General features: G+C 43.4%; 2 protein-coding genes across 2 annotated transcripts; one reads left to right on the forward strand and one right to left on the reverse strand.

Annotated features, from left to right (window-relative positions):
* Window positions 1-747: 747 nt before the first annotated feature.
* On the reverse strand, window positions 748-1,587 carry LOC118080089 (olfactory receptor 2T8-like). Its single transcript, XM_035105020.1, has one exon. It carries the CDS (start codon window positions 1,585-1,587, stop codon window positions 748-750), a length of 840 nt encoding a protein of 279 aa, XP_034960911.1.
* A 9,490-nt stretch (window positions 1,588-11,077) lies between these two features.
* Window positions 11,078-12,013, forward strand: LOC118080088 (olfactory receptor 2T4-like). The gene has a single exon (XM_035105019.1). It carries the CDS (start codon window positions 11,078-11,080, stop codon window positions 12,011-12,013), a length of 936 nt encoding a protein of 311 aa, XP_034960910.1.
* Window positions 12,014-12,357: the final 344 nt, after the last annotated feature.

Raw genomic sequence — 12,357 nt, forward strand, 5'->3', positions numbered from 1 at the left:
TTTAAGATTACCCCTGCTCCACAACCCTCCAAGGTTGGCTGTCTGCTTCTGGAAACTGCAAGAGGGGAGTGTGCTTTTCTGCTCTTCTGCTTGGGTCCTCCTCGGGGGATTTCCATAGGTATCAGGTTGGCCACTGTGAGAACAAGACATTAGGCTATATGGGCCATTGGCTGATCCAACAAGGTCTTCTTATGGTCTTTGTTGTGGTTTTATGCTCTCTATTTACTGCTGAATCAGAGCAAGCATCCATTGGGTTTTATCCGCATTGATTTTTGCTCTGATGCAGCACTAAAGGGTGAGTTTCTGGAGGGAAGTGCCAGGGTAAAGGAGAAACCGCTTTGACCCATGCCTAGAAAGAATGGTGTTTCCATGAAATATGGTCTCAGCTTCCTAAACGCTTTTCAGGCAGTGTGTGAAAAGTTCCACTGTAGATAGGACAATGACACGACACAGAAAATATCTGGACTACTGCCATTAAAACTTGAAAGGGCAATGATAATACTACGACTTTCTTTCTAGATAACTGGGGTGTGGGGGTTGCACCAGGAACAATCATCATGGAAATATATACCCATAAATGCTAGTAAAGTTTTAGCCCCTGTATTTACAGCAGATCATCTATGATTGCTGTGTTTTTAATTGAGTTTACTGATGGAAAACATGGGTGCATAGCTAACAATTATTATTGTTTCGCAATTTCCGAAACTCCAAATATCAACATGATCCAGAAGGGCTCTTCCAACGTTTTCACGGAAGTGCCTTCAGTTTCCTGAACAGTTTCCCTAAGGCTGCTAGTACATCCCGGTTTCTCAGGCTGTATATAAAAGGATTCACAGTGGAGGTGACAATTGTGCACAATGCAGCAAAAATCTGGTTCATCTCTGCTGAGTAGGAGGAGGCTGGCCTTAGGTGCCGCAAGATGGCCGACCCATAGAAGATGGCTACTACACACAAGTGTGACGAACAGGTGCCCAGTGCTTTGTGGCTTCTTTCTGCTGAACGCTTAGCCCTCAGAATCTGCAGGAGGATGGACACGTAGGAGGCCACAATGATGGAGAAGGGGAACAGAAGCAATAGATGGCTACCAATTAATAACGACACTGTTTCAAAGAGGGATGTATCTGAACAGGACAACTTTATCAGGACGTGGAACTCACAGAAAAAATGGTTTATCACATTTGATCCACAGTATGAAAGAGTTAGTAAATAAATTGCTTTCATCAATGCATAATGGAAAGATGAAATCCATACACTGGCTGACATGACTAAGCATAACTTTCTTCTCATGAGAGCTGGATATTGCAGAGGGCGGCAAATGGCCACATACCTGTCATATGACATGACAGCCAACAGGAGGCACTCTGCTCCTCCTATGTTCAGAATGAGGAAAACCTGGGCCACACACCCAACCAGAGAAATCGTTTTGGACTCTGTTGCAAAATCCATTGCTGCTCTGGGAACAATGACGAGGACTTGGCACATATCCATGAAGGACAACTGGCTGAGGAAAAAATACATTGGAGTCTGAAGACTTGAGTCCACCTGGATCACAACCAGGAGGAGACTATTTCCTAGCAAAGCAACCATGGACATCAATAGGAAGACAGCAAAAGAAATAGCTGGTAGCTTTGTTTGGCTTAGAAAGCCCAGGAGAACAAGCTCTGTCCGATTATGTTGCATTTCCATGTCCCATTTCTCGTTTCGTCTGACTTCCTGAGATCTGAAAATGCAAGGAGACATTTGGGAGGGAAACAAAGCCACAAAATGCTAGACGTTTCTACACATTCTTTTCTTTTCTTGAATGGCTAATTCACTGAGCATCAACAAATGGACAGCTTCCCCACCCCCCACCCCAAAAAAAGCCCTACTGATTTATTTATTTTAAAGCATAATTGAATGAAATTTACGTAGAAAATATATTTGCTAATTGCAGTCACCTTTATATAAAATATATATACTCAGAGAAGGCCCATTTAAGGTCCATTGATTTCAAAGGATTGTAGCCAATAAGGTTGTCCTGTTTGTGCAAGAAGTTCCACCTGTGCAATAGGATTTCTTCTCTGTCTCCCCTCATTGTGTTCTGTTCTGGGTCCCCCACCCTACCTTCAGGGATAGATTTGGGAGGTCAAGCAGAGGGGAAGCCTTGTGCTGGCAAAAGTCTGGAATAAGAATGCCATTTCAAGGAGATATTACCCAAGTCAGATTCCATTGAACCAATATACAAACTGAGTTACCATTCAAGATGCAAACGTCTCCAGATTTTGGGCTATTTCTCTTCAGCCAACCAAGGTGCACACAAAAATGTGTATATTATGGGAACCTGACCCACTCGCCACAATTATTGGCAGGTGCTGTTGCTCCTTTGCCTTGCAACTGGTACCCCCTGCTCGCTTGTCAGAAGCAGCCAATGAGCAAGCAGGCAGTGACAGCTTCTTTTCTCCTCCTCCTCGCCTCTGTTGTAGTTTGGGTGGTCATCCCTTCTGGGGTGGCAGAGCAAGAGGAAGGTGAGCAAGCAGTTTGCAGACATGAACAGCAGGCGTCAATAGCCCCCTCTCCTGGGATGAGGGGCCTTGGCCCAGGCCAGTCAACCCTCAACACCAGCCTTGCCTTGACCAAAACCATCAGGAAGCCGCTTGCTTGTTCCACATTTCACAGTCAGCTCAGTTTTATCTCCTTGTACGAAACTCAAAGGAAAAGCTCGTTCACGATTTATATGGATAGATAAAGGAAGAATAATTCTGCTTGAATAACTGGGGACATGCTATAGTTAAACAAAAGTCTGAGCTGGAACATGCACAGCTGGTGAAAAGATGGGAAATGAATAGAAATTAGGAAAAAGTATGTTATTGTGAGCAGCAAAGGAAGGAGAGAAAAGAAATAACTGGAAGGGGGTGGGAACCCATCATTTGAATTTGTTTTAAATTTGAATTAATTTGTTGTTTTTATAAAAAAAAATCAATTGGCAAATTTAAAAAAAGGAAAAGCTCATTCATACATTCTTCTTTTGTGGAGGATATAAAGCTAGGCTTGCTATCCTAACACTTAACTTTAAACTTACTTCTGGGTAGACATGGTAGTAACTAGCTATTTTGAGAGAGAGAGAGAGAGAGAGAGAGAGAGAGAGAGAGAGAGAGAGAGAGAGAGATCAAGACTTAAGAACTTCTGCAAACAGTAGTCTTATATTCTCTTTGCATCACCTACCTTCTTCTCTGGCACAAGGTGAATGGCAGAAGGGAAACATTATCTTTAATTGCCTAATAAATGTGAATGTTCGCAAAAGAAAGGTATAAACCAGGGGTCAGCAAACTTTTTCAGCAGGGGGCCAGTCCACTGTCCCTTAGACCTTGTGGGGGGCCAGACTATATTTTGAAGGGAAAAAAAATGAACAAATTCCTATGCCCCACAAATAATCCAGAGATGCATTTTAAATAAAAGGACACATTCTACTCATGTAAAAACATGCTGATTCCCTGGACCGTCCGCGGACTGGATTTAGAGGGCGATTGGGCTGCATCCGGCCCCCAGGCCTTAGTTTGGGGATAAACACAGCATTTGAGCTGTAATCCCATGCACATTTACCTGGAAGTAAGATAGAGGATTAATTTGATTTTGTTTGCATTGAAAACTACTTAATTCGGACTTTCTGAAACAATATGCAAACCAAAGTACACCTATCAGTCAAAATTCACATCTCTCTGAATTTTGCAGAGCTTCCCCCCCTCACCTGAACCATATTTCAAATGGCACATTCTACTCATGTAAAAACACGCTGATTCCCAGACCGTCCGTGGGCCAGATTTAGAAGGCGATTGGGCTGGATCTGGCCCCTGGGCCTTAGTTCGCCTACCCATGGTCTAAAGGATCTTTTTTGCTGCTGTGTTCTGGAGTATTGGGTCAAATATTTACCGGTATCACTGTGAATCCTGAGTATTGCACTGAGATGACCCAGTATCACCGCAGCTCCTCAAAAAGTGGTCTCTGATCTTTGCATTGATGTAACTTCAAAATGATCTACAGCTCTGCTCTGGTAAGATGGTTGAACTCTTTTATTCATTGCTTTGCTGCGAGGGGCAGTTAAAGCTGGTTTTAAAAGTGAAACGCTGCCTGCATCACCCAAGGGAAGACTGTCCCAAGACTTTAATTAATGTGGATTACAGTAAAGCAAAATGTACTTGAATAATTTTTCATTGGCAGGTGCCTTGCAACTTAGTGCTCCTCTGCTTTTGAATATGGATATCACTTGGCGCGGGTGCAGGGGCGTCTTAGCCATAGAGGCTACTGGAGCAAGGCGCCACGGTGCCAAGTTCTGGAGATGCGTTGGAGGGCGCCTCCGCCATGCCACGCCACGCTGTGCCTGGAGCCTCCTCCCTGCCAGAGGAGCAGCACTCAAGCCCCGCCGGCAGTGCCGCCCTCGCCCGCCTCTTCTTGGGCTGCGGGCACCATTGCGGGGAAGCCGGCCGCAAGCCTCCCATTGGCGCTGCAGCCAGGGCTGCCTGGACGGCAGCGCTGCACAGCCGCTTTGGCCGAGGAGGCGGAGGCAGAGGCGGACCACAGCTGGCAGCATCACCGCCCATCAGGCTGCCCCCTCCGGTGGCCTGCCGTGCCTGGCCCTGCCCAGCGGAGTGCGAGTCCGGCGTCGCCGTTGCTGGTCCTGCTCACAGCGGGCGAAAAGCAGAAGCAGGGGGGAGTGGCGCCTTGGAGGTTTTCCGGGTGGGAAAGGGGGCGGGGCGCCGGAGTAATCTCTGAACCACGGCGCTGGATAGGCTTAAGACGGCCCTGTGCGGGTGGCACTGTGGTCTAAACCACTGAGCCTCTTGGGCTTGCTGGTCAGAAGGTTGGCGGTTCGAATCCGCATGACAGAGTGAGCTCCCGTTGCTCTGTCCCAGCTCCTGCTAACCTAGCAGTTCCAAAGCATGCTAGTGCAAGTAGATAAATAGGTACCACTGTGGCGGGAAGGTAAATGGCATTTCCGTGCGCTCTGGCTTCCGTCACTGTGTCCCGTTGCAGCAGAAGCGGTTTAGTCATGCTGGCCACGTGACCCAGAAAGCCGTCTGTGGACAAATGCTGGCTCCCTTGGCCTGAAAGCGAGATGGGCACCCGAACCCCATAGTTGCCTTTGACTGGACTTAACCGTCCAGGGGTCCTTTACCTTTTACCTAAAGGACACAGGACTCAGGCCTATGAGGCAAAATTGTGTAAATGTGTAGAATACTTCCAGGCATATTAAAATGTTGGAGGCTGAGTTTTCCCTGGAACCTGATGGTAGGAAAACAATCCAAAGTCTATTTGCTACTAAATTCCAATTGAGTTTCCGGGATCTCCATTGCAAAATTCAGCTTTCGTCAATAACAGCTTTGTATTCTTCTGCATCCAGGGCATTGCTATTACTAAGAGAAACATTTCTGAGGTCTTAATTACAAATCTCTCTCTCTAGGCAGAAATGGATAAATAATACTCAGGATACTTTACGTCCAATTAGTAAGACTTACACACCTGTGAAAGAATACGGCCCAAACTCAATTCAGTAAACTGAAATCTAATTGCATCACTTGTTTAGTTTGTTCCGACTTTAATTCTCTGGGGTGTGAACTTAAGTAATCTCCAAGGCTGTAAGTTGAATAAGTAAATAAAAAGTTAACCCTTAATTGCTGAACCTTTCAATAATTATATATCCATGATACGTTTTAGACATAACGTAGAAATTTGTAATTAAGTGTAGAAGTTTTGAATTTACTCGGTCCTCCCCACAATAGCAAATGAGTTTTATGTATGAATACAGGAAACTGCCATAAAGTATATCCCAAACAAGGAGCTCTCCCCCAACACTTGCCCCATTTCTATATTATTATAATAATTTAATATCTGTACCCTGCCCATCTGACTGGGTTGCCCCAGCCACTCTGGGAGGCATTTCTGAACTTCTATCATTGACATATGCAGTTTGTTTTTTCTTTCTTTCTCACCACCTAGAATCACAGAATTGTGGAGCTGGAAAGTACCCCTAGGGTCATCAAGTCCAACCCCTGCAATGCAGAAGTCACAGTTAAGACTTCCTGACAGATGGCCATCCAACCTCTGCTTAAAAACCTCTAATGAAGGAGACTCCACTACCTTCCAATGTAGTCCATTCCACTGTTAAACAGCTCTTACTGTCAGAAAGTTCTCCTTTCTTGTAATTCTCCTTTCTTGTAACTTGAATCCATTGGTTTGGGTCCTACCCTCTGGAGCAGCAGAAAACAAGCTTGCTCCATCTTCCATGTGACAGGTATCGGAAGGTGGCTATCATATCACCTCTCAGTCTCTCTGCTCCAGGCTACACATACCCAACTCCCTCAACCATTCATCATAAGGCTTGGTTTTCCAGGCCCTTTGATCATCTCGGTCGGCCTCCTCTGAACACTTTCCACATTGTTGAAATCCTTCTTAAATTGTGGTGGCCAGAAAAGGACATAGGACTCCAGGTGTGGCCTGACCAAGGCAGAATAGAGTGGGACTTTTTACTTCCCTCGATACTTCTTTTCCCCCAGACATCTTTATTGAAAAGTACATAATAAAATAAAATAAATAAAAGTAAAGTAAAGTAAATAAAAGAGAGAGAAAGAAAAATGAGAAACAGCACCCATGTAGAAGGGGAAATAAAGAGGGGGAGAACCCCAAAATGTATATTTTACAAAGTTGTTATTGTACTTCACCAGATCTTAACCTATTACAGTATTTTAAGAATGGATTCCAAATATCATTGAATTTGTCCATGGCAAATCTGCGTTTATATGCAAGTTGTTCATACGTTGCGAGTTTGTATAAGTCTTCAATCCAATCGAGGAACGGAGCCGGATTTTTATTTTTCCAAATCATCAGTATCAGTCTTTGTGCCGTGGTAAGGGCACGGAGAGTCCACTCATATTGTCCTTTTGTAAGGTTCCATGTCCTGGGCGTATAATTTCCAAAGGATATTTTGCTCTGTAAATGTAAGGTTGTTCTGTACGTTCTATTGATAGTTTCAGTTACCTTCTGCCAAAAATGTTTCAATATACGACAAGGAAAAAACATATGTTTTAGAGAAGCATTATCCCTATTGTATCTCCAACAGTTAGATACCTTAGATAGCCCTTTTTAAAACAAACGTAATGGGGTCCAGTATATTGGCCTAGACAAGAGTCTAGGGCTTGCTGATCAGAAGGTCGGCGGTTCGAATCCCTGCAATGGAGTGAGCTCCCGTTGCTCGGTCCCAGCTCCTGCCCACCTAGCAGTTTGAAAGCACATCAAAGCGCAAGTAGATAAATAGGGACCGCTCCGGCGGGAAGGTAAACGGCGTTTCCGTGCGCTGCTCTGGTTCGCCAGAAGCAGCTTTGTCATGCTGGCCACATGACCCGGAAGCTGTCTGCGGACAAACGCTGGCTCCCTCGGCCTATAGAGCGAGATGAGCGCCGCAACCCCAGAGTCGGACACAACTAGACCTGATGGTCAGGGGCCCCTTTACCTTTATATTCTAAATATTATTATTTTTTCTTTGAGCCTCAATTTAAGGTCCAGAAATGCCCTTGTTATAGCACTTAAAACAGTTTCCTACTGTGTGGTAGAAATTGAGATCTCTAATTCTTTATTCCATTTCTCCCTCAGTACCTGTATATCAAATTGATTTGCTAGTAACAAAGACTTAAATATGTTGCTGGCCGGGTTTCTTGTTGTGTAAGAATTGATCAACTGCTTCAATATCTCAGGAGTCTCTGAGGCTGTAAATTTATATTTTTTGACATGTGGTGTCATATCGTTCAAAATGATGTTATTGTTTCAATAGCATCTTGAGTATTAATGAATGTAGACCCACGTGCTGCCCATCTTTCTAAAGATGCTACATAGGAATATTTCAAAGTAGCCCAATTTGGACAGTTGTTTTCAGTTATGGGTCTCCAGAATTGTGTACCTGACAGTAAATATGCTTGGTGATACAATTCTAAGTCTGGGATCCCAAATCCTCCTTCCTTTATCAGTACAGTGGTACCTTGGTTTAAGAACAGCTTAGTTTATGAACAACTTGGATTAAGAATGCTGCAAACCTGGAAGTAGGTGTTTTGGTTTGTGAACTTTGCCTTGGAAGCAGAACATGTTCCGCTTCCCTGTTGAGTGTGTTCCATTTGTAAATTGAGTCCCCCGCTGCTATGGGAAAGCACGCCTTGGTTTAAGAATGCTTTGGTTTAAGAACGGACTTCCTGAACAGATTAAGTTTGTAAACCAAGGCACCACTGTATTTGCATTTTTTGCATAGGCAAAGGCATTTTCTAAACAAAGATTTAATTTTGTGAAAGTATTTGCTCGGTATGTGAAGTGGAATTCCTCTTAAGATATAAACTACTCTAGGACTTAACGGTCAGGGGTCCCTTTAGCTTTATGCAAATATGAAATTGGTATTGTTTAAACGGTTAAACCAACAAGTTATTTCCTATTAACATCAACTCCAATTTGGACCAGTTTATAGTCTATCCAGAGATACTGCCAAAAACATCTATATTTTGCATTAACATTGGAACAGTACTGTGAGGTTTTGTGATAAACAGAAGAATATCATCTGCAAACATTACCAATTTGTAGTCAAGTGAGTTATGAATTACACCAAAGATTTCCTTATGTTGTCTAATAGAGTGGAGTCTCAGAAACATTTCTTTATTCTGTTTGTACATGGCATAACTAACACCATCTTGCTTCTGTACAAATTGCTTGCTGAATTAATCCTGTGTGCTTTTCAAAGAATGCCGGCAAAGGAATTTAGTGTGAAGTCTCAGGCCTCCTCTATGTTTTTGTATCAACAATAGTACACGCCAGGGTTTTCAAACAGATATTTAAAAGCAAAGGCGAAAGTGGGCACTATACTTATGATGATGGAACCTAGAATTACAATAGCATTTTTTGCTCCTGCACCACACTGTTTACTTGTCTTAAGCTGAGACCCGTAGATCCTTTTCAGATGTACAGCTGTCAAGCCAGGTGTCCCCCATCCTATATTTGTGCATCAGATTATTTGTGCCTACCGGTAAGTGCAGAACCATACATTTGTCACTGTTGAAATTCATTTTGTTAGTTTTGGTCCAGTTCTCTAGCCTGTTAAGGTCATCTTGAATTCTGTCTTCTGCAGCATTAGCTACACCTCACCACCAGGTGATATGGAGAGGAATGGACAGAAATATCAAAAGGGGAAATCACAGAAAAATTAAGTAAAACTTTGTTCAAGCATTCATGGGAGGCAAATTTCCGCTTTTCTAACTGAACCTTAATTAAGGCCTAGGGACAATTTTCCTAAAGGTGAAGAGGCCTGTCAAATTCTCCTTGGAGGCTTTAGACAGAAGGGTACCTGGGTGACAAAAGCTCCGCTCCTGATTGGGATGTAACAAAATGAAAACACACCTTTTACTTTCTTCCACAACAAAGAGTGAACCAGGGGGGTCCATGTAAAGTTTTCACAGTTAAGGCTGTAGATGTGTGCTAGAAAACAGTGTGTTTAAAGAGAGTCAAAGTTTCGGCAGCCTGAATTGCTTCTGCAAGGGCACTTTATGCAAGACTGTTGGTTTTGCAATTTAAAGTATTTTAATCTCTAAAAAGAAATCAAGAAAACTGTGATTTCTCCCAGCCCAGGCTGTGCATATTGGCAATACAAGTTTTGAGCAAGATGTAATTCAATGAGTAGAATCATCAAAGCATTAAATCAGTAAAATCATCAAAGCTAACAACTTAGGTATGTACTTTTATCTATTGTAGAAGTTATTTATGATTTAGTATTCTGCACTACTGACTGATGATAACCTTGTTTGTTTGTTTGTTTTTGTTTGTTTGTTTTGTAAATTGCAAGTGAATCACAGCAGACAAATGCAATGGATACATTTGCTGAATTTAAAGCTATGACAAACTTAGTTGGTCTCTAAGGTGCTACTGGAAGGAATTTTTTAATTTTGTTATGGTTAATCTTGTTCCCAGTCATGTCCTTCTTGCTTGATACTTTAAATGTAGGTGAGGGGAGTATATTCCTTCAAACTGGTTGGAGGATCTCAAATCTCAATGCAGCACCAATTACATTTACATATTGCAGTGGTGTCTTTTATTTCATGTAACTAATATTTTCCCATTTCTAAGGTCCTGGTCCTATATATAGATTGTCAGTAAGAAAGCACATGAGTCAATACAGTGCAAGCTTTATAAAGACCCTGCAGCTGGTTAGTATAGCTAATTTGCAAAATAACCCCCGTGCTGTTTGTTTCCATTTCATAAAGGACAGCAGATATTTCCCCTCCACTGCTTAAGCAAGCTAGAAACAGCATGAGCCTCAAACCAGAGAACTGCCTTTAGCATGGAAGGAAGTGGAGTGTTTGTGCAATAATGATAGCGCTATGAGAACTGGTTGGCTTTGGAGATCAGGAGCTTCTCCCAGCCCAGATCAGCTCGGGAAAGGCTGGGTCTCCCTCTGGGTGCTGGGAATACAGCAATCACATAAACTCCAAGTTCCTTGTTCCTCTCTGTCTTCTCCCATCAGGTCAATAAACTCCACGAAGGGCTCCTCTGAGATACCATCCCAAATAGAATCAAATACTGATCGGAGTAATAGTGTAGAGACATCACCAAAGAGATGTGCTAAACATGTGTCTATCTGTGCCAATTCTGCAGTCAAGCTTTTAGGTACAGGCTTGCTCAAACTCGGCCCTCCAGATGTTTTTTGGCCTACAACTCCCATGATCCCTAGCTAGCAGGACCAGTGGTCAGGGATGATGGGAATTGTAGTCTCAAAACATCTGGAGGGCAGAGTTTGAGGAAGCTTGTTTTAGTACATATTTCTGCTCCCAACTCCATATTCCCCTTCCCCATTATATGGCAGATCAGATACAGGGAAGCCAATATCCACCAGTGGATCCCTGTTGCTGGCATGATGTGCGAACATTGCATGGGGCATCATTAGTTTTAAAATGTTGGGTTTTGTTTTGTTTTGTTTCCCCACTGCTAAAATGCTGATGATCTGTAATATGGCACTGCACTGCATGACTTCCGCAACTTCGCTCTTTTTTTCTTAGATAAAATCCTGGCAAAAATAAGAACAATGGGAGAGGAGAATACAACATCGTGGACGGAGTTTGTTCTCGTTGGGCTTCGGCATCAAAAATCACCCAACATTTTCCTCGGTCTGGTTCTCTTCATGTTTGTCATCGCCCTGCTTGGAAACAGCCTCCTGCTTTTCCTGATCAGGACGGACTCTGGTCTCCAGACCCCAATGTACTTCTTCCTCAGCCAGTTGTCTGTCATGGACCTCTGCCAGGTTCTCTCCATCGTTCCCAAAATGACCGTGAATTTCGTAACCCAGAGGTACACCATTTCACTCTACGGATGCGTCGTCCAGATTTTTGTCACACTGGCTGTGGGGGGATCAGAATGCCTCATCCTGGCTACCATGTCATATGACAGGTACGTGGCTATCTGCAGACCTTTGCAATACCAGGTTCTTATGAGGAGGAAAGTCTGTTACATCTTGTCAGCTTTCGTCTGGTTCTGGCCTTCTGTCCAGGCAATGACAAGTTCCCTGTATGTACTGCCTCTTCCCTACTGCAAGTCAAATGTAATTTACCATAACCTCTGTGAATATCCAGCCCTTATAAAGTTGTCCTGCTCAGACAATTCCAAATATGAAATAGTAACCTTCCTTGGTACCTTCCTGATACTCCTGCTCCCTCTCTCAGTCATCCTCGCTTCCTACATTGCCATCCTCCTGCAAATCTTGAGGGCACGCTCCTCCGGAAGTGGCCACAAAGCCTTGGGGACATGCCTGTCCCATCTCTGTGTGGTGGGACTCTTCTATGGAGCGGCCATTTTAACATATATGACCCCAGTATCCTCCTATTCAGCACAAAAGGCAATGATCAACTCGATATTTATTACCATCGTGCCTGCCATGATGAACCCTTTCATATACAGCCTAAGGAATCGGGATGTCTTGTCAGCACTGAGGAAAATATTTGCAAAATCCACATTACATAAATAGCCTCCTGTGAAGGCAATTGAAGAGGGGGGAAATGGCGAGAAGGTATATCATACAGTGATACCTCGGTTTAAGTACACAATTGGTTCCAGAAGTCTGTACTTAACCTGAAGCGTACTTAACCTGAAGCAAACTTTCCCATGGAAAGTAATGGAAAGTGGATTAATCTGTTCCAGACAGGTCCGCAGAGTACTCAGCCTAAGCGTACTTAACCCAAGGTATGGCTGTAATTGGTTTTGGAAGTCCGTACTTAACCTGAAGCGAACTTAACCTGAAGCAAACTTAACCTGAAGCAAACTTTCCCATTGAAAGTAATGGAAAGTGGATTGATCCGTTCCAGACAGGTC

Source organism: Zootoca vivipara, chromosome 2, assembly GCF_963506605.1.
Source record: "Zootoca vivipara chromosome 2, rZooViv1.1, whole genome shotgun sequence".
Taxonomy (NCBI): domain Eukaryota; kingdom Metazoa; phylum Chordata; class Lepidosauria; order Squamata; family Lacertidae; genus Zootoca; species Zootoca vivipara.